Genomic DNA, 26994 nt, shown 5'->3' with positions numbered 1-26994 from the left:
AGTTTGCATGTTCTCCCCATGTCGTCGTGGGGTTTCCTCCGGGTACTCCGGTTTCCCCCCACAGTCCAAAAATATGCTGAGGCTAATTGGACTTGCTAAATTGCCTGTAGGTGTGCATGTGTGAATGCATGGTGTGTGAGTGTGCCCTGCGATGGGCTGGTCCCACATCCTGGGTTGTTCCCTGCCTCGTGCCCATTGCTTCCGGGATAGGCTCCGGACCCCCCGTGACCCAGTAGGATAAGCGGTTTGGAAAATGGATGGATAATAATAATAATAACAAATAATGATGATAATCATTGATGTCCAATGACTGCCAGTTACTGTAAACAGTAAAGTACACGTAACTGGACATGTCTGTATTATTTTGGTTTATACTTATTAATCCATTAATTCTAACTTTTGTACTTTAAATGGACAGAGTACAGTTATTATTATTAGGAAAAGTATTGTGAGGGAACGCAAAACTATTGAGAGGAAACACAAAACAATTAAAAATATATTTTCTCACCCTGACATCTAAGGGACTCCATATACTGCAGATGATCTATAGAAAAAAATCACAAATACATCACTATCAACAAATATGTGGTTTTATTTATGATGTATGAAATCAAAATCATTGGGACTCAAAGGAAAATGGCTCTTCGCAATTTTCTTTTAAACCGTAATCATAGGCAAATTGATTAAACATAAGTATTGATTTATTTCCATGATAACATTGTATATAATACTTATTTTGTCACCCTGGTCTATTTCATTGCACATAAGAGAAGGCACACAGAATAATAACCAAAGGGTGAAGAATTTGATTGTGATTTTATTTTGAAAGATCACTTTATTATGGATGTGAGTGAATGGTGTGTGAGTGTGCCCTGCGATGGGCTGGCCCCCCATCCTGGGTTGTTCCCTGCCTCGTGCCCATTGATTCCGGGATAGGCTCCGGACCCCCCGTGACCCAGTAGGATAAGCGGTTTGGAAAATGGATGGATGGACTTTATTATGGAAGGCCATTTGGGACTTAACATCTACTTTGACACCCATGCCAACATGTCAAACAAATTATGTCTTAACACGTATATTACGTGTTAAGCCATTCGGACATCTTAACACGTCTTAAAACTGCATGTTAATGCGGGCAATTTGAACCTCTTAAGACGTTTGTACCTTTAATGCATCTATGCTATTGGTTGGCATAAACGTACACACCCCTTTTGACGTAAGGGCTATACGCATGCAGTACGTGCCCTGTACGTTGTAGTCACGTGGTCTCTACGTTCAGCCATGTGAGTCCTACGTTGTTATTACGTATAGGCAACGTATGTATTACGTGTCAAACGTGACTATGATGTTGTATTCGGCACAGTCCATTTGTTGGAGGGGTGAATCACGGGTTTATTTAAACTGGCAGAACAGTTATCGTTAAATCTTTACAAAGTATAACTGGCAGTTTTAACATTTAATGAAACTGGAGCAAAAATGGTAAATCTGGCTAATATTGATTTAATTGCACTGGTGTCTTTGTGCTGAACAGTGCAGATGAGCTAAACTTATCATTTTGATCACTTTCTGTTCTGCATTATCAGCAAAAAACTATATATTCAGCAAGGAAACGTATGTAGTTATTCATTTATTTGTAATAAGGAGTTTATAGTGAACGGTCATAGCAACAGTATGAATGGCATCAATAATTTAGCTGCCTTATATTTTCCCGGATGTACGTCGCATAGCCATTCTAGATATCTGAAATGACAATTGTGGATAGGAAGAATGTCACTGTGGATATCTGAAATGCTCTCTTTGACTAGGAAGAATTGAATTAGAGATATCTGCAATCTGCATATCCAGTCTAGCGATTAAATGTTAAAACGCCTTGCCATACTTTTGCATGTATTGTTCCTGTGCTGCAGTATTAAACTATTTTAAAATGCAAAATAATTATTCTGTGACTGCATTGTTAATTTTTTTCCCACATATTTTAAACAAATCTAATAACAGAGTAGATGAATTGATCATATTGAGGGGTTGTGCCATTGCCTTTCTCTGTCCATGTCCTTGTGTTCTACACCACACCTTTGTTTCCTGTAAACCTGCGTTAGGCTCTTTCTGTACCTTTCCGACACAGAAACCTTTTCTTAACATGGATTTATAACTGTCTTCTCACTTGAGTATGAATGATGCTTAGATATAATCTATATAATATAAATTTGATATATACTATATATGTGCATCCCACAGAAATCTCCACAATTGTAGAGATACATATGGTCTCTATGCTTTTCCTAGAGAGCCCAGGCATGAGACACAAAATAATCAGTTTTCCACAGCATTTTCCTCCAAGCCTTCTCTAGTTAAACCATAGAGACTATACCATCTCGCGTAGTCACTGGATAGCATGCAAAGAGCCATTTCTGTGGTTTTTGTTCTCTTGCCCCATTCATCACAATCGCGGTGGATTAAAAGAAAAAGTCAAAAACAGTACTGTGTCATGCTATGTGCAATAGGATTGCAGATTAGCTTAATGGACAGTCACCCCCGTTTAATTTTTTTTACAGTTTTTCTGAATACTTAAACACTAACAATGATTCTTATAAAACTATTAATAGTTATAGCAAAATTACTCACTGTTTTGCACTCAGTTTGCACTTTTGTAACACACAATTTGCAAATGTGTAAATACAATCCACTGCACAGCACTCTTTTTGCGGAACTGTAAACACAACTCACTGTTTTACACACAATTTCTAAATGATCAACACACTCCTAGTAAAACTATACACTTTTATGGCTATTGTTTACACTACTTTGCCAGCTGTCTGGCCACACTGTAACATGTGAAAACGGTTTTAGATAATTAGTTCACTTTGCAATCAGCATGAGCGCTATAAATAAGCCACAGGTACAGTAAGCTTTCAGTGTGGAGAACAATGGAGGGAGAAGGAAGACTGAGAAGAGTGAGAATTAGAGAAGGGCAAGGAAGAGGATGAAGACTAGGAGGTGAATTTAGAGGATGAGGAGGTGAAGAGGAAGGAGGAAGGGTAAGAAGAAATAGAATAACTGATGTCATCAGAGCTACAACAGTGGATCATGTGATCAACCATGGAATGACCCTGAGGGAAGCTGGCCAATGGGTTCAGCCTGACCTGAGCCGCTACGCTGTAGCAGGCATCGTAAGGACGGTTCCAAATGAGAATCGGTTAGTACAGTTACTTCACAGTACGTTTTGTAATAGTACCATACTCTAATGAGAAACACAACAATGCTGTACAGGTAAAAACTGAAATGGTTACTCTACAGACCTGCTAGACATCCAGAATCTGGGGGCAGAGGAAGAATGTTCACTGAAGAACGAGAGACCCATATAGTCAATATGGTGATCACAAATAATTCCATTAGGCTACGAGAAATACAGCAGCGCATAATAGAGGATGACACCACCTTCCGAAACATAAACAATGTGAGCATCTCTGCATTATCTCGTGTACTGGCATGCAACAGAATCAGGATGAAGCACATTTACAGAGTCCCTTTTGAAAGAAACAGTGAACGCGTTGGCATGGCAGGAACATTACTGGACACGGTGCCATAACCAATGTCCCAGGACAGCGTGGTGGTAACATAACTATGTGTGCAGCTATAAGTCAGAACGGTGCTGTTCACCATCATGCAACCCTGGGCCCATGTAACACTGCACACATTATTACATTCCTGGACAGCCTACATCATATGCTCACTAATGTTCACAGACCAGTTATGTCATCATATGGGACAATATTAGTTTCCATAGGACTGCTTTAGTTCGCAACTGGTTTACAGTCGCCCACTCTTCACTGTACTCAACCTCCCGCCTTACTCTCCATTCTTGAATCCGATTGAAGAATTCTTCTCTGCCTGGTGCTGGAAGGTCTATGATCGTCATCCCCATCAACACATGGCTCTGTTACAGGCAATGGAGGAGGCATGCGAGAATATTGACCAGGCATCATGTCAGGCCAGGATAAGGCACTCCAGGAGAGTTTCCCCGGTGCCTTGGTCTAGAAAGCATTGCATGTGATGTTGATGAAATTCTGTGGCCGGACCCAAAGAGACGACAAGAATGATTTTTTTTCTCTCTCTCAGTGAAATTGTATGTTGTCTTGTGTTTCTTTTGATGCATGTGAATAAACATTCATACTTGAAATTTGAATCTTGAATTGTGTTTACAGAACTATTTATGACAAAAGTATGACCTCAAATTGACATACCTCGTGCACAGAGAAAGCAAAAGCCAGATGTGTTTTCCATTCCTACCATCAGTGTGTAGTTGGTGCATTGTATGCTTATTAAGATGATGGTTTGTGTTAACTGATTGGTACAAAAATACCATTTTTACAAAGGTTTGAAGAGTTAAGCAAGATTTATTAGTTTTTGCAAGAGACCTACAATGTTTTGCTGATTTGGTGGTTTTTTTATTTGTGTGCAGAGTTTTTGCAAAATAGCCAGTAGTTACAAAAATGTGTTTAAGCCATCAGAAAAAAACATGTGTGCTTTGGTGCACACCCATCCATCCATCCATTTTCCAAACCGCTTATCCTACTGGGTCGCGGGGGGTTCCGGAGCCTATCCTGGAAGCAATGGGCACGAGGCAGGGAACAACCCAGGATGGGGGGCCAGCCCATTGCAGGGCACACTCACACACCAGTGACTCTCACACACACACCTCCGGGCAATTTAGCAACTCCAATTAGCCTCAGCATGTTTTTGGACTGTGGGGGGAAACCAGAGTACCCAGAGGAAACCTCACGACGACATGGGGAGAACATGCAAACTCCACACACGTGACCCAGGCAGAGACTCAAACCCGGGTCCCAGAGGTGTGAGGCAACAGTGCTGACCACTGCACCATCATGCCGCCCCCCATAAATTCATTTTTCCATTTTTATTTTCAATATTGATGTTAACTCAGCATCTTATTTTCAATGTTGACAAAGTCACTTTATATCAAGGTTTCGCCACCATTAATTTTTCAATATTGAAAATCTGACCAAAAATCTATTCAGTTTCAATGCTGATAATTTAACACTGACCATAATTCAATGCATTTAACTATACTTCAACGCTGAAACAATAACATGATGCTATCTGGGCTATGAATAATTATTTCAATTGATATACAGATTCCAAGCTCATATAGGTGACACACAGGTACATAATGGGCGTCTTATGTCTTAGGTAGCCAGCTACTGTGTTTGATAACCCACCATCATAATAATAGTTTCCTTGCACCAGTATAAAAGTAAACCAATTGATCCCTCTTGCAATAACCTGCGGTATGAAACTGAATAAAATGTATCGTACCAGTCTTGGGGAAAACCAGTGAGAATCCACTGTGAAACAGCACTGCGCAAATTCTCATGTGTTCCTAATGACAAGGGCAAGACTGGTAATCAAACTAGCCTCTCAGCAGGAGTGTTAGTGTGAAAGCAGGGCTTATTGACACAGATAATAAAGCTTGTTAGAATGCGTAACATAATTATTACCAGAAGAGGTGAGAGCTCCCCTAGTGGCTACAGGAGTGCATTTTCCCCAAAGCAGACATAATGGATGGTGGTCTTATTGCTTTTAGACCACAACTTGGGATAGAAGAACAAATCAAATTATTTTCCTCATTTAATATTCAGATTTTAATTGGGCTTAAATTTTAGAACACAGTGTGTTCTAGGATGGTACGTTATGGATATTAGTCTCTACCACATTCTAACGCTATAAATCCGGACCTTTTCCTATGTTTGATTTGGTGGCTGCCAGGCGTTCTGAGTAGTATAGTGACTATGGTAGGCGTGTGATTCCCTATGGAATTTTTTGTTCTGTTCTGTGTGGCAAATACATATAATGCTGACATTTTTCCTGGAAGATTTGGGATTTTTCATCCCGTGCCTTAAGGTATTTCTCTCCAGCTCTAGGGAGTCTCCCCCGAAAACACCAGTCACTCACTAGCCTTAGACTTATGCTTGCTGACTTATTCAACACCATGAAGGATTAACAGAAAAACAGAAACCTATTAAAAGGCTGCACCATATCATGATATGCAAATAAACATCCAGCATCATTATTTCACAGGGAAGTACATTATTTATTGATAATTATAACCCTAACCCTTACTTCTCAGCTTGACAAACATAAGGTGCGGCGCGTGAGCATGTGAACTGGTTGAAATGCAAGTGTCTCACAGTCAATGCATAAAACTTGAGAGCCCTGACTTTACTTATATAGCCCACAACATGTTTATGATTCATAAATAAATCTGGCCAGCAAATCGGTCTTTCATTTTCCATAGAATAGAAAAAACGATAATGTTATCCCGCTGATAATTGCAGGCGCGTTTCACCTCCGGCACTGGCTGGAGACACAGGCAAACGGCATACAATCTTATTGAGGTACAAAAATTATTCCATCTACTCTGCACTTCTGCATAACTTCCATCATAGTGCCAGTTTTTGCCAGATCAAATCTGCAATCAGAAAATTACTGCATACATGCCTTTATATTACGGTCAAGCGGAGAGTCAGAGCAGTTTCCATAGAAACAACGTAAACAAACTTTACCGTTTGAAGCACAACAAACTCTGAGTGAAAATGGCGCAGAGGTGAGTAGCTTGTTAGCTCTCCAAAATGTCTTTGAATTCTTCAACTGATGTTGTGCTACTTTGATTATTTAGCCTTTTATACTATAATGACATAGTAAATGTCTATAATACAATAAAAACATTACATATTTTTTTAATATTACATATTTTTTAACGTCATTTAAAGTGCAGTGGTTTTTATTGCTACTGTGGTTGCTAATATTTAAATAATGACAGACTATTTGGTTAGTAAATTCATCTCAAACATGCTAGTTTAGTAGGGCTTCCCAACCTTTCGATGTCCGCGGATCGGTTTCCGTCGTAGAAAAGTGTCACGGAGCGGTAAGACGGCGGTATAATTTGGGGGTTCCCACGCCGAGCGGCGGGAGATTGACGGTGTATACGGACATGCGGGGCTAATGGCGTATTTCCGTACATCAATACGGGCAGCTTTCTTTCCAAAACGGCGCGATCCCCTAATAAACGGGACGGCTGGCTCCTCTACCCCCGGTTGTCTGCCGCCCGGTGCAATACTCCGCGCGGACGGTACCGGAACACCGACCGGAAGTTGGGACCCCCTACTGTACAGGGTGGTAGGTAAATTGTTAAAAAAAATTGGGGCATTACTTTCGGAGTAGGCTAGATGCTTCTAAGTTTATCATTACATCTATTTACATTGTTACACAGGATTAACACTTTCAAATATTCTTAGCTTGGTTAGTGTTAACTCAGTTCTTGGTAGTATTCATCTGGGTATTCATTTGATGTGGAGCACAGTTGTTTCGTATTTGATTCTAGTTATAATTTGGTGACATTACTGTTTAATATGCTATTGCACTTACAGTATCGTGCATTTTACAGTAGATTTTTTTTGCAATCTTGCTCGCTGTTTCTTTTATTCTTTCTTTTTTATATATGTGAACCCTGTAATTATTTATTATAATAATTATAACAATTGTATTTTCTGTATGGTTGAAGAATTTCCAGCTCTTTATTTATTTTATTATCTCTCTTAAGTGCTGGTTAATCTCTCATTTATTCCCCAGAGAGCAAATTGAGAGAGCTGATCGATGGACCAACACCCAACACTGGGAAGCCTGGAACCTGTGGGATGAAGTGATCAACTGGGGAGAAGGTGTGGAGGAGTTCTCACCAGTGACACTCCCCACTGTCCAGGCTGGGGGGGTTAAGGGGGGATTGGGGGGGTCTACCGATTTGGGTAAGGGAGGGGTTAGTAAGGGAGGGGAGAGTGTGGAAAACGATGGACTGCTAGCCAGCACTAGTATTTCATCTCAAAGTCTTCAGAGTAATTACGGCCTTTCATCTGAAGACTGGGAAATTTATAAAACGTGCTACCTTAACAAAAAAAAGAAAGTCAGGAAGGACCGGACAAGCCGGGGGGAAAGTGAGGTAAGGGGGCAGAGTAGTGAGGAATATGTGGAGGTACCAGAGTGGGGAACATTTGAGGGGAAGGCCTCCAGGGTTGTGATGGAGGGGACAGAGGCTAGTATTAGTATGATGGATATGCTAAATGGAGGTGAGGAGAATGGATGTGAGGTGGGAGTGAATGTGGAGGAGGTTAAGGGAGGAGGAGGGAAAAGTACAGGGAATGCTGTGGAATATGTGGTGTCACAAGTAGGCAGAACTTGGCTAGAACCCATCCAGGAGGAAGAACTTGAGGAAGATGAAGAAACAGATGAGGAGCTTCAGGAAGCAGAAGACACTGATGCTGCCACAGTGGACAGTTGGCAGTGCATGGCGGCATATGTAGCCAGAATATGGCTGCAGACTTTACAGGAAGATGGACCTGAGGAAAATGAAGAAGCTGATGTGGTATTCCAGCAGGCAGAAGATGCTGATGCTACCACACTGGTCAGGTTTCAGTGTATGGTGGCATCTGAAGACAGATCACAGCTACTGACTATACCAGAAGAAGGACCTGAGGAAGAGGACGAAACTGAAGTGATGAAGACAGATAAAACAAAAGAAGATGCTGATGCTGCTGAGAAGATCTACAGTGAAGAAGTATCATTCCATGTGAATGCCGAAGATCTTTCTGAAGATGATACTGAGAAGAGCCACAAGAAGAAGAAGAAGAAGATGAAGTGGTGCTTCTTCTGCTGTCCCCTGCCCTTCAGAAGAAGTAGCAAGAGGCAGTAATTATAAGGCTGTGAATTCAGGTTTAGAAATGACTTAAAGCAGTAATATAACTACATTATTGACACCTTCACAATGCACTGTAATGCATCCATAAATATATTATTGACATGGGTATAAATATTGAAGAAAAAAAAGCATAACACATTATAGCCATGTTTATTATGGATTAATGGCCGATATAATGTATTATGAAGATATTTATTGTGTATATATAGATCAGAGCATTCATAATGCATTATCAACATAGCTATAATGTGTTATGCCTTTGTATAAGTATTTACAGCCGTGTTTTTAATACTTTTATAAATGATTTATAAGGCATTAATTGGGTATGTATAATGCAGTTATATGACTGCTTTAAGTAAAGTTAAGTAAAGTGTTTATTTTCTTTTTCTTAGAATACCCGTGTTTGAGCCCTGCATTGGGACTGGGATCCCGCGGGACCCAACGGAAAGAGATACTGTTTAAGTGTTAATGTAGCTATAAGATACGATAGGATAAGATATGCTAAGTTAAAATATAAGATAGGCTAAGACAAAATATATTAATATAAGCTAAGTTGAAATATAATAAGATAAGATAGGTTAAGTTATATGATAAGATAGGCTAAGTTAAAATATGATGATAGGCTAAGTTAAAATATAAGATGGGTTAAGTTAACATATGATAAGGTAGGCTATGTTAAGATAAGAGATTTGCAATAAAACATATTTACTTTTCAAACTGTGTCTTTGTCATCTCTTCAGTGTTGTGTCTGTCTTTGTTTGATAATTTTGAATTGTTAATTTATATCTGACACTCTCCTAAATGTCAATAAGCAGAGACTGAGGAATGGGAGGAAGGTACAGTTAAGTATAAATGATAAAGTATCAAAATCACAGTGTTGCCTTATTTTGACGCAGAGAAAGTAATTTCAGTGTTACTACCACATATGAGTTATTGGCTGCAAATGTTGGTGTTAGAAGTGCCGGTAAATTATGCGGCGTAAGTTTAACTCCGGTGTGTTTCTGAAAAACGCGCAGCCTTCTGCCTGCTGTCATTCGTCGCACGTGTAGGAGGCTATTCTGGTAAGTAATAGGTAAAGTTGTAATTTAACGTAATGCTAACGTGCATTACCAGTTAGTAAGTGTTTTACTATATCACACACCTTACGTCCTTTATAGTTTTAGTCCGGTGCACTCTGTATCCATGCTAACTAGCTAGCTAATGTTAACATGACGCAGTACAGTCTTCCAGCTTGGGGATTCCCACCCCTGCCCACGGCCAGTATTCCGCAGGGGGGTTTGCGGAGGTGTTGGTTGCAAATGCAAACGATCCCTTCATGTTCATGCGTTGTGTTCTAATGTGTAAATAAAAGATAACTATCAAATTCAATGTTTATGTCCTATTATACTAGATAAGACTGTAAAATAGTTTGCCCTGCATATGGATGCCATGCAGTCAGAGTATGATCAAGATAGGGTGTGCATGTGGAAAAAAGACAAATGTAACAGTATTTGAGGGATGGAGGGATGAGAAGAGTGGGATGGAGGAAAATGTAAGGAGAAGGAGGTTCCTCGGAGCTCCGAGATGTGTTTGGCTGTAATAAATCTGGAATATAGCTATATGACATAGTTTTTGATAACACCAGCATTTATTTTTTAGGTTTGTCGAGCTCCGTCAAAACAATTAGAACGAGTTCATTATGTAACTGGAACCCCTCTCACATGTAAACACAGTGACACGCTACAGCGTTGGTTTGTTGTCTGAGGCTATGATACTGACCACAAACACATTCTCAAATTTCACTGCACCAATCACAGCATATGCAGGCAGAAAAATGATCGCAAAAAACATTCAGCATTAGACTCTAAAACCGTCTGTAATGTCTGTGTTTATCCAGTGGACCATAAATTAAAATAAGCTTTCCTATTTCAGTTTCTTTTAGATGTTATAAAGTAATAAATAAACAATCATAATAATTAAACCATGTATTACTGACTATCAGACAACTTCAACAAGTTACCACATGGATGCAAAATCAAAGATATTCATTTGCGCCTGACACTAACCATGTATTCCTTCACAGTACTAAGCCATAGAAAGGGCCCCAATGAAACCCCTGCTTTCCTGCATCGCAGATACTCTAATCTCAGCATTTATAAGATTATATTTGTACTACCTGCCAATTTTTATATTAGATGAGACTAAAAATTGAGAAATATCTATATACAGAAGTAGTTTTTCCTGATAAGAAGGATAATATCAAGACTGTCAGCATTTACAAATCGAATTATGACACATCTGAGTAGCCCAGACTGTCCGGAAAACAAAGCCGTACAGCACATGTGGCTGACTAATGTATATACAGTGTAATAAGCTTATAATCAAATGGATAGAAAAACGCTCAATAATAGACAGGATTCAGAGGGTAAATAAGGTGCATCATGTGGAAGAGAAATTAGGTGGCGTTGGGGTGCATTGTGAGTTTCATCTGGTAGCTAGAAGGGAACAAACAGGGCTTTTGGGGGGGGGGGGGGGGGCGGCTACATCGCTCTACCTTTTTTTTTTAAATGATTTATTTAAAAAAAAATCTTTTCTCCTTACACTATAATGGCAGGTTTAGGACTAATACAGTACAGTCATAACCAGTGTCAAGGATTCTATGCATTGCTACACAGAGACAAGTCCAGATATTGAGCCCAAGGCTAAAATTGTGGTTTACTTACAAGTGCACTTTGGTGGGCAGTGGGGGTGTTTGTCCTTCTCTGCTCACATTTTCCCCTCTTATCCTGTCTTCTCCTCCGCAGCCCTTCCTCCTTCTCTCTGTTGCTCCTATATTCCCTCCCCTCCAGTCATCTATGTTCTCCTTCCTCTGCGGTCTCTCCTCTTCTCCCATTCTTCAGTTATACTGTCTTCTCCGCTCTCCCTGTATCCCTCCTGTCTTCTGGTCCTGTCATCTCTTGTCCAGTCATCCCCTGCTTCTCAGTCATCTCTGCATCTTTTCTCTCATTTGTTTGCTTATTCTTTGATTGTTTGTGTTATTCGTTAACCCACCACCCCATGCTGGAGGAGTCTTGATGTTTTTTGTTCTTTTTAAAGTTAGGCTTCTTCCTTTGTTTTTGTGCCATATCTTCTGCCCTCTTCTGGTTGCGGCAGTGCATGACACGGGTGGAAAATAGGGTTTATTACAACACACACATCAAAACCAAAAGGATCAGGATGGATCCAAAATAAACTGCAAATGACCAGGAATGAACTAAATGATGGAATAAACACAACTAGAGAACTATATACATATATACATACATACAACATACAGCTATAATGAAGCATCAAAGAACAGAAGCAGAACAGGCACTTAAATTCACAGCTAACAAGACACAATGCAGGACAGTGAGAATCATAACTAATAACAAGGACTGAGGGCAACCCAGGAACAGGCGTTACAGTTAAACAGCACTGGTGAAATCAAAGTGACCTTTCAGCCACATGGTCAGCTCTGCATCGCCCTCTGCTGTTTGCATTAGAAGCTGCTTGAAATTCCCACTCTCCTTACCAACACCTCGAAAAGCCAGGCCTTGCCGTGCCAAGTACTTAACTTCAGAAGATTTTTCCTCACTTGCTGCTGCTCTTTCCAGCTCATCTGAAGGTTGAATATTAACAGGATTGATCTTCTGAATCCATGTCATCAGTGCTAATCTGTGGCACTGCCTGTCTTTATGTGCACTGAATTTCCCCAGTGCCTTTTCCAGTTTCACATGCCAGTCTTCACAAGAGCTGAATGTGTCTTTCATGCCAGTTTAGACATTTGTGTTACAAATTATTTTGCACAGTAGAAACAAAGAACCCCCCTTAAGACGAGGGGGGCTGTAAGGGAGCCCAGTGTGATCTTTAAACCATTTCTCCTGAAAGCAGGGTCTCCTGTTTGATAGACGTGACATTTACATTTGGCTGATTTGGTGAAGGTCCAAGCTCCTCCCCCCTCCTCCCTAATACACCTTCATCTTCACCTGCCTGTCTGCTCTCTCTCTCTCTCTCTCTCTCTCTCTCTCTCTCTCTCTCTCTCTCTCTGCCATTGACTCACACTCAGTCTCCCTGATTAAATGCTGTATCTGAAATACACACCACAGGCCAAACTAAGAAGCATATTAAACTAACATCAGGATCAGGCTGCTGTGACGTCATTATTCACTCTTAACCATCAATATTTGCTCCTTTTCTCACTCCCCTCCATGTCGCCTGCATTCTCTGCCGTCAGCAGCCTCTTGCTGTCTTTCCCTCTTCATCTTTACTCTCAGCACAGCAGAGTTTACATGAAAGCAGTTATCAGTAAACAAGTGGTGTTTCTTGGCATGATGCTCAGGAATGGATTTCTAAGGATTTGTTACCTGAATGGGATGATTAATATATGAAGAACCTTTGACTCACATACTGTATACGTCTATCATCTGACTGGCACTAATTATCTCACTGTCTCTACTTACTTTCCTGCTTTTCTGTGGTTGCCCAAAACCTCACGATTGTCACACTTCCTCTTCATGATGACAAGCTACTCACTGTGAATAAAAGCTGACTGTAATAAAACTACCTGCATTTAAATCACATATTAATAACGCAAAATACCTTAAGTAAGCAAGTATAGCTTTCTACAGTAATGGAATATAAAATTAATTAAACCTATTACTGTCTACAAAATAACACATTCATCAGCACTATATCAGACTTTACATCAGCTTTCTGACTATTATAAATATACCTGAGTGAGCACCGTTGTTAGTTTCTAGGAGAATGTGCATTAATAACATTTCCAGGTAATTTAACCAGCGTAACTGCACTTGAGGCAATTATTATAATTATAATCGTAGTAGGGGTAGGGGGCGCTATAGAGCGAAAGGGTGACTACGCCACTCTGTAACTGTCGCTAAGACGGTTATTTTATAATCACCTTTTGCTGGTTTGATTTAATATAGAATGTATACTGTGAAATGTATGCCAGTGCCCTCTGCTGACTATTTAATTGATCCGTGTTAACCCTTGAATACATGGTCATGTGACGGAATAGGGTAGGAGTAAATGCATGCTGGGAGATTCATGGAGTCAACTTGTGGTTTGTCGGCTTGTCACGGCAGGATCTGTAATAACTCCTAAGCATTTGGTCAGAAGGCGCACACCGTAATTTATATTTATTGTATTTACTTGTTGTCTTGTATTGAAAAGTGGAATTGCGGTGATGTATGAGCCACTGTTTAGCGGTAATATCATGGATCTTTTAGAATGTCTTGTAAGATTAAATGTAATGCAGGAATTTAATAATATGTTTATTTAATAGTTTTTCACGGTGTCTAGAAGAATAAAGACGGAATAAACTTCAACATCTGTCAGGCGTATGTTTTCTGTACCAGATGAAGAACTTTGGGAGCTGTTATATCTTCTATAGTAAAGGTAACCTTACAGTAAATGACGTCTGCTGTCATCTGACACTATATAGAAAATGTAATTAAATAAGATTAAATTTACCTTCTGCGAGGGGCACCCTAATATAATGATATATATAATAATTATAATATTATATAATTATATAATTATAATAAATATAATATAATTATAATATAATAATACACTGCTGTCTGTCTGCCATAAAATAAATAAAAGGGGGAATTGGAATTGCATATGACTATTGAGATTTTTACTAATTCACATAAGGGACAGCATAAAGGGTTGTTTAATTCAGTATGAGAGGAATTCATATATTTGTGTGATTATGATAATCACACTATTATAACTTGATAGTACATCTCTTGAATTGAACTAATTACAGTGTCATGTATAACACTGTACTTTTTAATACATTGTTTGGCAGAACAGACTGCAAAACTGTAGTCTCAATGGAAAGCTGGATGAAATTCCTAGGGTGGCGTAGTCAGCTGTCCACTGAGTCTACAGTTTTGTAGTTCGGTCTGTCACAGTCTGGCGCAGTTGGCAGGATCATCGTCCTGAGAGCAGAGACGTGTGTTCAGTGTGAATGACTCTTCAGTTGTTTTTCTATTTTTAATTACCTTTTTATTCCTATCCATGTCTTTTTTTCCTTTTGTATGCTCATTATTTAGCCAGTACAGCTGTTTTTATTGTAGTCGAAAACAACAGTGAGTGCCAGTCACTGGCAAATCCCTTGGTTCCCGGTTCCACTCCATCTGTCCTCTGGTGGTCCCCTTGAGCTGTGGACCCCTTTCCAGTGTTCTGCAGCCAGATCCTCCTGAGCCGCACGGAAGCGGAAGTTGGCAAAGTGAGATGCGGCAGTAGGCCTATGCATGCAATTGACTGGAGTATGGAGAGTAAAGCCTTTCGTTTTCTTTAATAAAAGTTGTCCTTGTATTTTCTCATATGCGAGAACATCACAACTGCCACTGCACTTGTTGATGTGTAAGTGTGCCCTATTCAAACAATAAAGAGAAACTACATGCAGCACTGAAAAACTATTCCACGGCCAAAAAAAATGTAAACATTCTTTCTATATCAGAAGCCAGTCTCTGACTGAAATTTCTATAAATCTTTATATAAACTGATAGCAATTAACCTAAGAGTGCATGCTTGGATTGTAGTATCTGCATGTACTGTGGAACTAAAAAGAATCATAATCAACATATATAATTATGTAAATGAAAAACAAATACGTTGCATTTTCCTTAATAGTTTTGCACGTTGCCATAATTTATATTTAATTTAAAGTATGAAGCAGCCAAACAAAGTTTATGTTGAAATAATACTCAAGATTCTTACTGTAAGTCTTTACTCTGGCACAGTGGTGGATCTAGAAAATTTTACATGGGGTGGCAAGAGATTTTAACAGAGTGGCATGGAGGTTCAGTGAGAAACCGACTATCATTCAGAATCGTGGAGCTCAGGAGCATACTTACACTGAAAAAGTGACAATTTATCTAAGCATTTGGACTCTCATGGTTAAAACAATGCTGATTGTACTTTTCATTATCACTGACCAGTTGTTTTTCTTTGTTGTGCTGTGCAGCAGAACGTTTCACAAACATATCCAAATTAAGAGCCTTTGCACGCTGTCTGTCAGTTTGCACACACACACACACACACACACACGAACAGTCAAATGCATTCATACCTGTATATATATATATATGTATATATATATATATATATATATATATATATATATATATATATATATATATATATATATATATAATCAGGAGTGATACTTTCACCACAAAATGTCACCCATGTGCACTGTGTCTTCGTTTTCAATATAATGGTTAAAAAGGTTCAAACCTTCAGTGCCTCGTACCATCTCTACCAGTGTTTTTTTCAACAAGGAAAATACAACTTTTATGCTGGCCTTAGAAGCACAACTTCAAAGAATAGCTGCCATACTTCTGCCTAGCATGGCAGAGGGAGTAAAATGGTATGGGACTGCTTTGGTGCTGGTAAGGTGGGTGATTTACACAGAGTACAAGGTGCAATGAACCAGCAAGGTTACCGCTCTGTTTTACAACTCATGCCACCCCCTGTGGTCAGCACTTCTATCAAGCAGCAAGGCTGATTCAAAGCTGGTGAAAGATGAGGAATCCAGAGAACTGTCCTGCTTGACTGGCCTACAGAATCATCACATCTCCAGCCTATCAAGCTCATGTGAGACCAGCTTCACCGTGAGGTCAGAGAAAATACCAAGCCAGTCCCACCTCTGGGAATAGCAGGATTGAAATTTCCCCTAATATTGTCATAAACGGACAGCTCTAATGGCAAAGGACTGCAAAGCTGTAATTGCTGCAAATATAGTTTTCATACAGTTTGATTAATTGAATATGAAGAAGAAACAGATATAGTCATCATTAACCAGCTAGTCGCTTACTAAACGTCGCCAAATAAGGTTGCCTTTTCCTATGATTTTTTTCCAGTTAAATTGACATTAAACAAAGTAATCTGAGACCTGAGATATAACATTGGCAACGATGGTCATTTTTTACAATAATGGATATTTTAACATTGAGGACGTGTGTCTCATGTCATTTTCACATAGAGGGAGTTTAATTGTTTTTATTTATGTCTGTGTGTCAACATATATCTATTTAGTCATGTCACTCAAATGTATGATTAGTATCGACATTTCGGTAGACTACTATGTTGTAATAAAACTGTATGGTCCTCTGGGAGTTGGGCAGTAGAAAGGAAATGTAAAGTATCAATAAGAAATACTATTAATGAAGTAGCCGCCCTATCCTTTTACTTTGTATGGAGTGTGCATACAAGACACAAATAATGCAGTTGTACTGTTATGTATATAATTTAAAAGGTATACTTGCCAGCAAAAGATTGAGTTAATAAAATTAAATGAAAAGTATTAAGACCCCTTGTCATTCATAGTATTATATACTTATTAATTTTACAAAGACTTTTTTCCTATCATATTTTTAAGTTTTTGAAGTTGATAATCTGGAAAACTGCTGCCAGGGATCAACTATCCATTCTTGACTCTTGGAATAGGAATTGAAGTCGAATCAAACAGCCTTACAGCACCCTCTTGTGACATACAGTAATATGGAAAACAGAACAATTACTAACTGAACGCAACATCCCCCCTTTACTTATGTATTCTTCCTGCAGCAGCCCTGTATTCTATAAAAGACACGCCTTACCTGTAACATTTCTTCCTATAAGGTCATTACACCCCAGACAAAACAATAATGTAAGTTCAACAAAAAACATTGTGCTTGTGCCTTCCTGTAAGTGCACAACCTTTTCACTATGAACTGCCTGTTTTGCTTCCAACAGAAATCATTTACAATTAGAAATGTTCCATTCACTGAGGACCACAGTAAGAGGATCTATGAACAACTGTTATATATTTTATACTGAATCTCTCTTTTCCTTTAAGGTCTCTCTTTCTAACCAGAAAATCACGCTCAGAACATGCACTTCATTTCCTTGTTTAATTCTGTGAAGTTCCATAGTCCTTGAGCCGATGATGGTTTGTGTGCCCTGGCTGCACAGCTTCCAGTTCCTTAGGCCATTCCAAGCTCAACTGTTCTTTCAGGACCAGTCTTTGGCAGGGCTGGAAATTTGGGAAGTCCACTGGGTACTGAGGCCAAATGGGCAGCATGCCATGCTTTCCCGTCAGCCAGGATGGGCCTCGATGGGTGCAGAGAATTTCTGATGCCCTTTTTGCACATGCGCTGGTTTCCACAGCCGCACTCTGTGCCCTTCTCTGAATGAGGGAGTGCGAGCTCCCTGTCTTGCATCACAGTACTGTTTCATGCGAGGTTGGCAAAGAGACACCCAGCAATGCACTTTATTATCATGTCACTTAAATATCACTTATGCCCCTTCAGTATCAGGCCAAGTACAAACTCTACACAAGCAGAGTATTCTGTGGGGAAAAATTAATGTCCTCAACTGCTGAGAGCAGCGTGCTGGTGATGCTCTGTGCTCATTACATCTGTGAGCTCATTACTTTCTGTAGTGCTTTTTGGTGCTGGTAAGGTGGGTGATTTACACAGAGTACAAGGTGCAATGAACCAGCAAGGTTACCGCTCTGTTTTACAACTCATGCCACCCCCTGTGGTCAGCACTTCTATCAAGCAGCAAGGCTGATTCAAAGCACACTGGTGAAAGATGAGGAATCCAGAGAACTGTCCTGCTTGACTGGCCTACAGAATCATCATATCTCCAGCCTATCAAGCTCATGTGAGACCAGCTTCACCGTGAGGTCAGAGAAAATACCAAGCCAGTCCCACCTCTGGGAATAGCAGGATTGAAATTTCCCTTAATACTGTCATAAACGAACAGCTCTAATGGCAAAGGACTGCAAAGCTGTAATTGCTGCAAATATAGTTTTCATACAGTTTGATTAATTGAAAATGAAGATGAAACTTATTGCAATATTTATTATATCACAAAGCAGAAGGCAGCAGGGAAAAGTAAAAAAAGAATCACCCCAGATGGGACTTAAAAACACCATATCCAGCTCAGAAAGTCAGAGCCGTGGGCGTTTGGCCAGTGGGGCAACCGGCAGACCTGAGCTTATGACCGGGACACTTGACTCACAATGGAAGCTCAGCAAATTATAAGCAAGCCTGCAAAAGTGACATGAATGGATCTGTGTAATCTATGGTAAAATGCATCTTGGGGCTGAGACATTAACACTCACAGTCCATGAGAAGATGACATCCATCACTGGATCTCAGTCAAATGCTCTCATCGAGTTTCCGCTATGCCTTTGGCATTTAATGTTTGTACTTAGCTATAGAGTGGCAGGAACACAAATGAATGGGAAGTTCATTTGCATTACAGCAATACGTCACACATGACTATGTAAGGGAATAGATGAAACCCTGCATACATCACTATACCAGTGCAATTCAGTACGAAGTGCACTGACATGATTCGTATGATTCCTGGTTTATTTGGAAAATTTAGGTCCACCATCAGCTAAGTGTTATATTTATGATGCAAATTGATGACACTATTGGGCAGACACAATATCAGACTGAATTTATTTTATAATTTTAAAGGTCTAAATACAGTTCTGGGTGTTGGACATCTTGTTAGCCTTAGAAATCTATAATGCTCCCCCTCAAGAGAGAGTAAACGACTGCAGGGCATTACGGTCCAGAATGGATTTTTCATTTACAGATGTCTTCTCTGGCTGTCGTGACCAGTATCTCACTCCGGACCAGTGGTGGATCTCGTACTCAGGCACAGAGAATGGGTCCTTCCGCCCCGTGGATCTCCTCAGCCACTGATTCCCTCCAAGCTGATGGGGTAACTATGGTTGGCAGAACTGGGGTTTGCTGTTCACTGTCATCCGCTTGACGTTGATGGACCACTTGCTGAGGCTGAGGATGGTGGTCTTTACGTATCCTCACTGTTAGGCCTCTGCACACCCATTTCTTTTGCTGACCTGTTGCACAGAAACATTTCATAGTAAACTGTAACATAACTACAGCAATTATTTCAATGTTGTTCAGTCAGTGAGAATCATTTACATAGTAGGGAGCAGATAAGCAAGAAGGGAGGTGGTGCTGCAGAATATGTAAAAGAAAACTTGCAGGCAAGGGAGCTCACTGATAAAAATATAGCTAGAGAAGCTACAGCGCCCTCCACAATTATTGGCAGCCCTTGTAAATATTTGTGAAAAGGGTTAGAAAAAATGTACATTTTTCTGAAGTAGCTTCATCTCACACTGAAAAAGTTAGAAAAATAATGCAGTCATTGGTATAGAGTGTAAAGAGGAAGGGGCTGAGGACACACCCTTGAGGGGGTCCAGTGTTGTTGATCACAGTTGCTGATCTGGCTGTGCCTATCCTTACAATCTGTGGTCTATTGCTGAGGAAATTATGGACCCAACGGATGAGAGATGGGGATATGTTCAATTGAAGCTTCTTGATCATCTGGTGGCGTTGAATGATAATAAAAGCGGAACTGGAGTTAATGAAGAGGACAGTAGCGAAGGTGCCTGGAGATTCAAGGTGTTGGAGAAGGGAGTGGAGGAGACATACTACAGTATCCTCTGTTCCGCTTTTCACCCAGGAGGCAAACTGGTATGAGTCCAGCTGCGGTCTGACAGCTGGCTGGATGATACGGAGTATAATTTTCTTTAGGCATTTCATTATTATCGATGTGAGTGCTACTGGCCGGTAATGATTTAGCTCAGAGGGACGAGGTTTCTTAGCACCCGGGACGATGGTAGAAGTTTTCCAAATTGTAGGAATGCTCACCAATCTATATGAGTTTCAGAAGATGGAATGAAGGATGGGAGCTTGTTCTGTGGCGAATAGCTTCAAAACTTTAGCTGGTACACGATCAGGCCCGGCGGCCTGGCCAGCTTTGCATCTGCTTAGCTGCTGCCTCACATCCTCTACAGTAAAGGGGGGGTTTGTAGGATCATCAGAGGGAAGGCCATTGAGCAGCTCCTCACAGACAGCAGAGTAGTCCTGCTTATCGAACATTGTATAGAAGGAGTTTAAGGAGTCAGCAAAAGTTGTAAGATCATTACCTATGGGATGAAGGTCATGGTAGGGTATTTGACCAGTGAGTAACCAAAAGGCCTGTTTGGTGTTCATTGTACTGAACTCTTGCTCCAGTCTATTCTTATATTTGAGTTTGGCATTGATTATCTCATTCTTTACTTGTCTACTGAGTGACTGGACAGAAGACCAGTCCTTGCATAGAAATGCTTTGTGTTTTCCTTCAAGCTGTGCTTAACATGGGAAGTAATACTGGGTCTGTAGGTAGGATATCCCCAGACAGTTCTGGTGGGAATATTGGAATAAATACAAAACTTGATGTAGTCTGTAATTACAGAAACTTTATGGTTTTGATCACCCTGGAAAATGTCCCAATCTGTACATGCAAGTGAACCTTATAGTCGTTCAATTGCCTCCTCCGACCAGAGGGTGGCCAGGTGCACATGCGGTTTAATGTTTAATGTATCAGTTCTGGTTTGCAGTGAGGTAGCAGGAAGACAACATTGTGGTCAGAGTGGCCAAGTGGAGGATGTACACGCACGATGAAGGCGTCAGAGATGTTACTGTAACATAAGTCCAGAGTATTAAGCTTCCTAGTGGGAATATCCACATACTTATGAAAAGATGGCAAAACAGCGTTGAGATTACAGTTGTTAAAATCACCCGCAGTAACTCCGGGGCGTCGGGATATCTTGCCGTCATGGAGGTGGCATCTTCACACACTAGCTCCGCCGCTGCCTTGGTGTTGGTGCTTGGTGGAATGTAGACACAGCTAATTACTACAGTAGGGAATTCCCACGGAAGGTAGAAGGGGCGTACAGATAGAATCAGCATCTCTGTCAGGTGTACAAACAATGCGGTGTACTTTAATATTCGTGTACCACCGCTCGTTGACAAATATGCCGACCCTACCACCCCACTTATTACCTGACTGAGACATCCTGTCAGTCTGCCAGATCATAAAATTAGAGAGAATAACCTCAGAGTCTGAGATGGTGTCATCAAGCCAGGTTTCAGTCAGGGCAATAACATAGGTGATACCGATCCACCCGACACTTGGCATGCAATAAGTCCATTTTATTCTGGAGTGAACATACATTGGCCAGTATGATGGGGAGTAGCGGTGGTCTGAAGGGTCTCCTCCTCAACCTGGAGCGTACACCTCCTCACCTACCTCTTTTACTCATGCGAAACTCCAGAGGAAGAGCAACTGCCGGCCTTGAAGTGATAGACGACCGCAGTTGGAGAAGCTCCCCTTTACTGTAGGTGAGTGGATTGTGTCCATTACCTATTGGTTTTATTGTTGAACAGTCGTCGCTGATCCAAAGGATTATGAATGTAATCCAGAAAACCTTGTTCAGGTTCGGCATTTCAGGGTTTCATCTATTCCCTTACATAGTCATGTGTGACGTATTGCTGTAATGCAAATGTTTTTTTTATTTATTTCCCATTCAAGTAATGTTTGCAGATAGCTCTTCAGCTAAGTAAAAACATTAAATGCCAAAGGCATAGCGGAAATTCGATGAGCGCATTTGACTGAGATCCAGTGATGGATGCCATCTTCTCATGGACTGTGAGTGTTAATGTCTCAGCCCCAAGATGCATTTTACCATAGATTACACAGATCCATTCATGTCACTTTTGCAGGCTTGCTTATAATTTGCTGAGCTTCCATTGTGAGTCAAGTGTCCCGGTCATAAGCTCAGGTCTGCCGGTTGCCCCACTGGCCAAACGCCCACGGCTCTGACTTTCTGAGCTGGATATCGTGGTTTTAAGTCCCATCTGGGGTGATTCTTTTTTTACTTTTCCCTGCTGCCTTCTGCTTTGTGATATAATAAATATTGCAATAAGTTTCATCTTCATTTTCAATTAATCAAACTGTATGAAAACTATATTTGCAGCAATTACAGCTTTGCAGTCCTTTGCCATTAGAGCTGTCCGTTTATGACAGTATTAAGGGAAATTTCAATCCTGCTATTCCCAGAGGTGGGACTGGCTTGGTATTTTCTCTGACCTCACGGTGAAGCTGGTCTCACATGAGCTTGATAGGCTGGAGATATGATGATTCTGTAGGCCAGTCAAGCAGGACAGTTCTCTGGATTCCTCATCTTTCACCAGTGTGCTTTGAATCAGCCTTGCTGCTTGATAGAAGTGCTGACCACAGGGGGTGGCATGAGTTGTAAAACAGAGCGGTAACCTTGCTGGTTCATTGCACCTTGTACTCTGTGTAAATCACCCACCTTACCAGCACCAAAAAGCACTACAGAAAGTAATGAGCTCACAGATGTAATGAGCACAGAGCATCACCAGCACGCTGCTCTCAGCAGTTGAGGACATTAATTTTTCCCCACAGAATACTCTGCTTGTGTAGAGTTTGTACTTGGCCTGATACTGAAGGGGCATAAGTGATATTTAAGTGACATGATAATAAAGTGCATTGCTGGGTGTCTCTTTGCCAACCTCGCATGAAACAGTACTGTGATGCAAGACAGGGAGCTCGCACTCCCTCATTCAGAGAAGGGCACAGAGTGCGGCTGTGGAAACCAGCGCATGTGCAAAAAGGGCATCAGAAATTCTCTGCACCCATCGAGGCCCATCCTGGCTGACGGGAAAGCATGGCATGCTGCCCATTTGGCCTCAGTACCCAGTGGACTTCCCAAATTTCCAGCCCTGCCAAAGACTGGTCCTGAAAGAACAGTTGAGCTTGGAATGGCCTAAGGAACTGGAAGCTGTGCAGCCAGGGCACACAAACCATCATCGGCTCAAGGACTATGGAACTTCACAGAATTAAACAAGGAAATGAAGTGCATGTTCTGAGCGTGATTTTCTGGTTAGAAAGAGAGACCTTAAAGGAAAAGAGAGATTCAGTATAAAATATATAACAGTTGTTCATAGATCCTCTTACTGTGGTCCTCAGTGAATGGAACATTTCTAATTGTAAATGATTTCTGTTGGAAGCAAAACAGGCAGTTCATAGTGAAAAGGTTGTGCACTTACAGGAAGGCACAAGCACAATGTTTTTTGTTGAACTTACATTATTGTTTTGTCTGGGGTGTAATGACCTTATAGGAAGAAATGTTACAGGTAAGGCGTGTCTTTTATAGAATACAGGGCTGCTGCAGGAAGAATACATAAGTAAAGGGGGGATGTTGCGTTCAGTTAGTAATTGTTCTGTTTTCCATATTACTGTATGTCACAAGAGGGTGCTGTAAGGCTGTTTGATTCGACTTCAATTCCTATTCCAAGAGTCAAGAATGGATAGTTGATCCCTGGCAGCAGTTTTCCAGATTATCAACTTCAAAAACTTAAAAATATGATAGGAAAAAAGTCTTTGTAAAATTAATAAGTATATAATACTATGAATGACAAGGGGTCTTAATACTTTTCATTTAATTTTATTAACTCAATCTTTTGCTGGCAAGTATACCTTTTAAATTATATACATAACAGTACAACTGCATTATTTGTGTCTTGTATGCACACTCCATACAAAGTAAAAGGATAGGGCGGCTACTTCATTAATAGTATTTCTTATTGATACTTTACATTTCCTTTCTACTGCCCAACTCCCAGAGGACCATACAGTTTTATTACAACATAGTAGTCTACCGAAATGTCGATACTAATCATACATTTGAGTGACATGACTAAATAGATATATGTTGACACACAGACATAAATAAAAACAATTAAACTCCCTCTATGTGAAAATGACATGAGACACACGTCCTCAATGTTAAAATATCCATTATTGTAAAAAATGACCATCGTTGCCAATGTTATATCTCAGGTCTCAGATTACTTTGTTTAATGTCAATTTAACTGGAAAAAAATCATAGGAAAAGGCAACCTTATTTGGTGACTGTTAGGTTGAAGAAACAGTTGTTAATCATTTCTGTATGATCAGCAATGAGTGTAAATATATATGTATACGTTATTTCTTATCTTCTAGCCACATAATCTTAGCTATTGTACTCTAAGTAGGTGGTTAACAGCTGCCTACTTAGATAAGAATCTCACTTCCCTCTCTTGCGCCCCCCATTGACTATAAATAAAGAAGCCAAGGGGAACCACCCTTTGTAACACATTCTGCTGTAGTTTGCATTGCAGAGAGTGTGGGTACCCTTGCAAGTAAAACTGTAACCTGTGTGTGTCTCATAAATGTGGAGTTGGGGTGGAAACGCGGGGCGCTTTCCCCAACATAGAATTTGGTCCTTCGAGCCGGATCCGAGGAACCCCGAAGACGTCTCCAGTACGCCGAGAGAAGCGACACCGAAGTCTGTCGACAGCCACTCGAAGTCGGGTGCAAGAAAGACCTGTGATGTGAATTCGTCATCAGGCCGGTGGTTAGAACTGCGCTCGACGTCTGGTGATGTCTGAAGGACCTCGGTGACGGATCAGAGAGCACACTATACAGGTGAGAGATATGGCACCTAAGTGAGTAGGTGGCCAAGTGAGAGATACGGCACCTAAATAAGTAGGTGGCCAAGACATGCATGTGGTTGAGGTTAGCCGAAATTAACCGGGAGAGAAAGTAGGCGTTGTTGGAAATATATACAGTGTTGTATGTGGATGTGTTTTTATAGGTTTTAGATTAACCTACACGATCCACCCTAAAAGCAACAACATACTGGTGACTGAAGGATAAAGGACGGGTTTCATCCCTGAAAACTAACACCGCTGCTCTAATAGTGAGCAGTAGAAGGCCGTGTTAGTGTCCTCCTGAGGTCTCATGCCAGAGACTTGCTTTTAGGATTTTTTATTTTTTGTAGTGTATCCATTAAAAGGTAACAATGGGGAAGAATCAAAGTAAACAAATGGAACTAGAGGGAGATGAGAAGTTTATGGAAGGATATAAGCCAGGATCAGGACAAATAAGTAGTCAGAGATGGAGGAAAAAACATGGGTTTGAAGGAAAACTCCACACTCCAGATATATTAAAATTACAGGGAAACTTAAAACTGGAGATGTTACAGACTACCAATAAGAAAGAAGGTAAAGACAGAAAAAAAGAATATGTTTTTTCTGATGCATGGTTAGAACAGAGTAAATTAAGAGATAATAAAAGACAGCAAAAAAAGGGAAATAAGGAGAAAAAATTACAGGCGACTTTAATCACACTAGATGAGGAGACGGCAACAAAATCTTCTGCCGCTCCAGTTCCTTTACTGCCCCCACAAATTCCAATGATTGCGCCTGCACCAGTTCCAGCTGTAAATAGACGACAAATAGGAGGAGGGGAATCATCTCGAATGATGACCCGAGGGTCTAACCCTTCTCTGTATCCGTTAAAGGATCTGGAGACAAGTAAAGTACGCTGGCATCCAAAAAATGACACAGAACAGGAAGATTGGGAGAATGATTTGGTGTGTCCCCTCGTAGAAGTGGCAAATCCAAATCGAGGCCCAAATAATGCAGGACCCGAAACTATGTTAGTATATAGACCCTGGACCGCTGAGGATAGAACAGCGGCTTTAAAAGGAATACCCCCGGTTGAAGAAGGGGTGCCCGAGTTTTGGACTGCCATCCTAGAATTACAAAGTAGTTTTCATTTGAACGGCAGGGAAATGTATAGATGTCTCAGACAGTTGTTTACCCATAAATGGGGACGTGTAGCGGGAGACTTCACAGGACATGGTAATAATGATGAAGTCTTAGCACATGACTCGCAGGAACTCATACAAGCATTACGAGACTTGCGAAACAGGGTAGAGACAGCCTTCGTAAGACGCGCAGACTATGGACGAATAGCGCAATGTAAACAAAAAGATGGAGAGGAACCTGAGGATTTTATGGATAGAATGAGAGTTGTATTTAGAGGAAACTCAGGGATCCCATTTGATGAAGAGGCAGTAGGAGTGTACCAACAACAGCTAAAACGAGCTTTTGTCGCAGGCCTAAAGCCCGAATTGCGAAAATATCTTGACAAACATTGGGTACATCAGAATACTGGTTCAGTCCAACAAGCACTAGAATATGCCCAACACGTGCAGAGAGCGCAGAAACAGGAAAAGACAGACACAATATTCAGCGCCTCAGAAGTAGTAGCGCTAGTGCAAATTAATCCTCCGGGGAGGGGAGGATTCAGAGGAAGGTCAAGAGGCCGAGGAAGGGGGAGAGGTGTTTTCAGAAACAATTACAGGAATTCGTCTCAGCAAGATAACATTTGCTGGACATGCAGGAAACCTGGACACTTAGCTAGGAATTGTAGAGTAGGGAAACAACCATATAACCCAAACTCCATTGAAAACAATGATCAAT

General features: G+C 40.7%; 1 protein-coding gene across 1 annotated transcript in view; it reads left to right on the top strand.

The window, feature by feature from the left end:
• The first annotated feature begins 7855 nt into the window (after positions 1-7855).
• LOC125722785 (uncharacterized) overlaps positions 7856-26994 on the top strand; it is a 62902-nt gene continuing 43763 nt past the window's right edge. The window contains exon 1 of the mRNA XM_048998991.1: positions 7856-8781. Within this exon, the coding sequence (XP_048854948.1) occupies positions 8090-8761 (672 nt within the window). The 5' untranslated portion in view covers positions 7856-8089 and the 3' untranslated portion in view covers positions 8762-8781. The remainder of the gene's footprint in view (positions 8782-26994) is intronic.

Source organism: Brienomyrus brachyistius, unplaced genomic scaffold (assembly GCF_023856365.1).
Source record: "Brienomyrus brachyistius isolate T26 unplaced genomic scaffold, BBRACH_0.4 scaffold42, whole genome shotgun sequence".
NCBI lineage: Eukaryota > Metazoa > Chordata > Actinopteri > Osteoglossiformes > Mormyridae > Brienomyrus > Brienomyrus brachyistius.
This window is presented reverse-complemented; position numbering and strand designations above follow the sequence as displayed.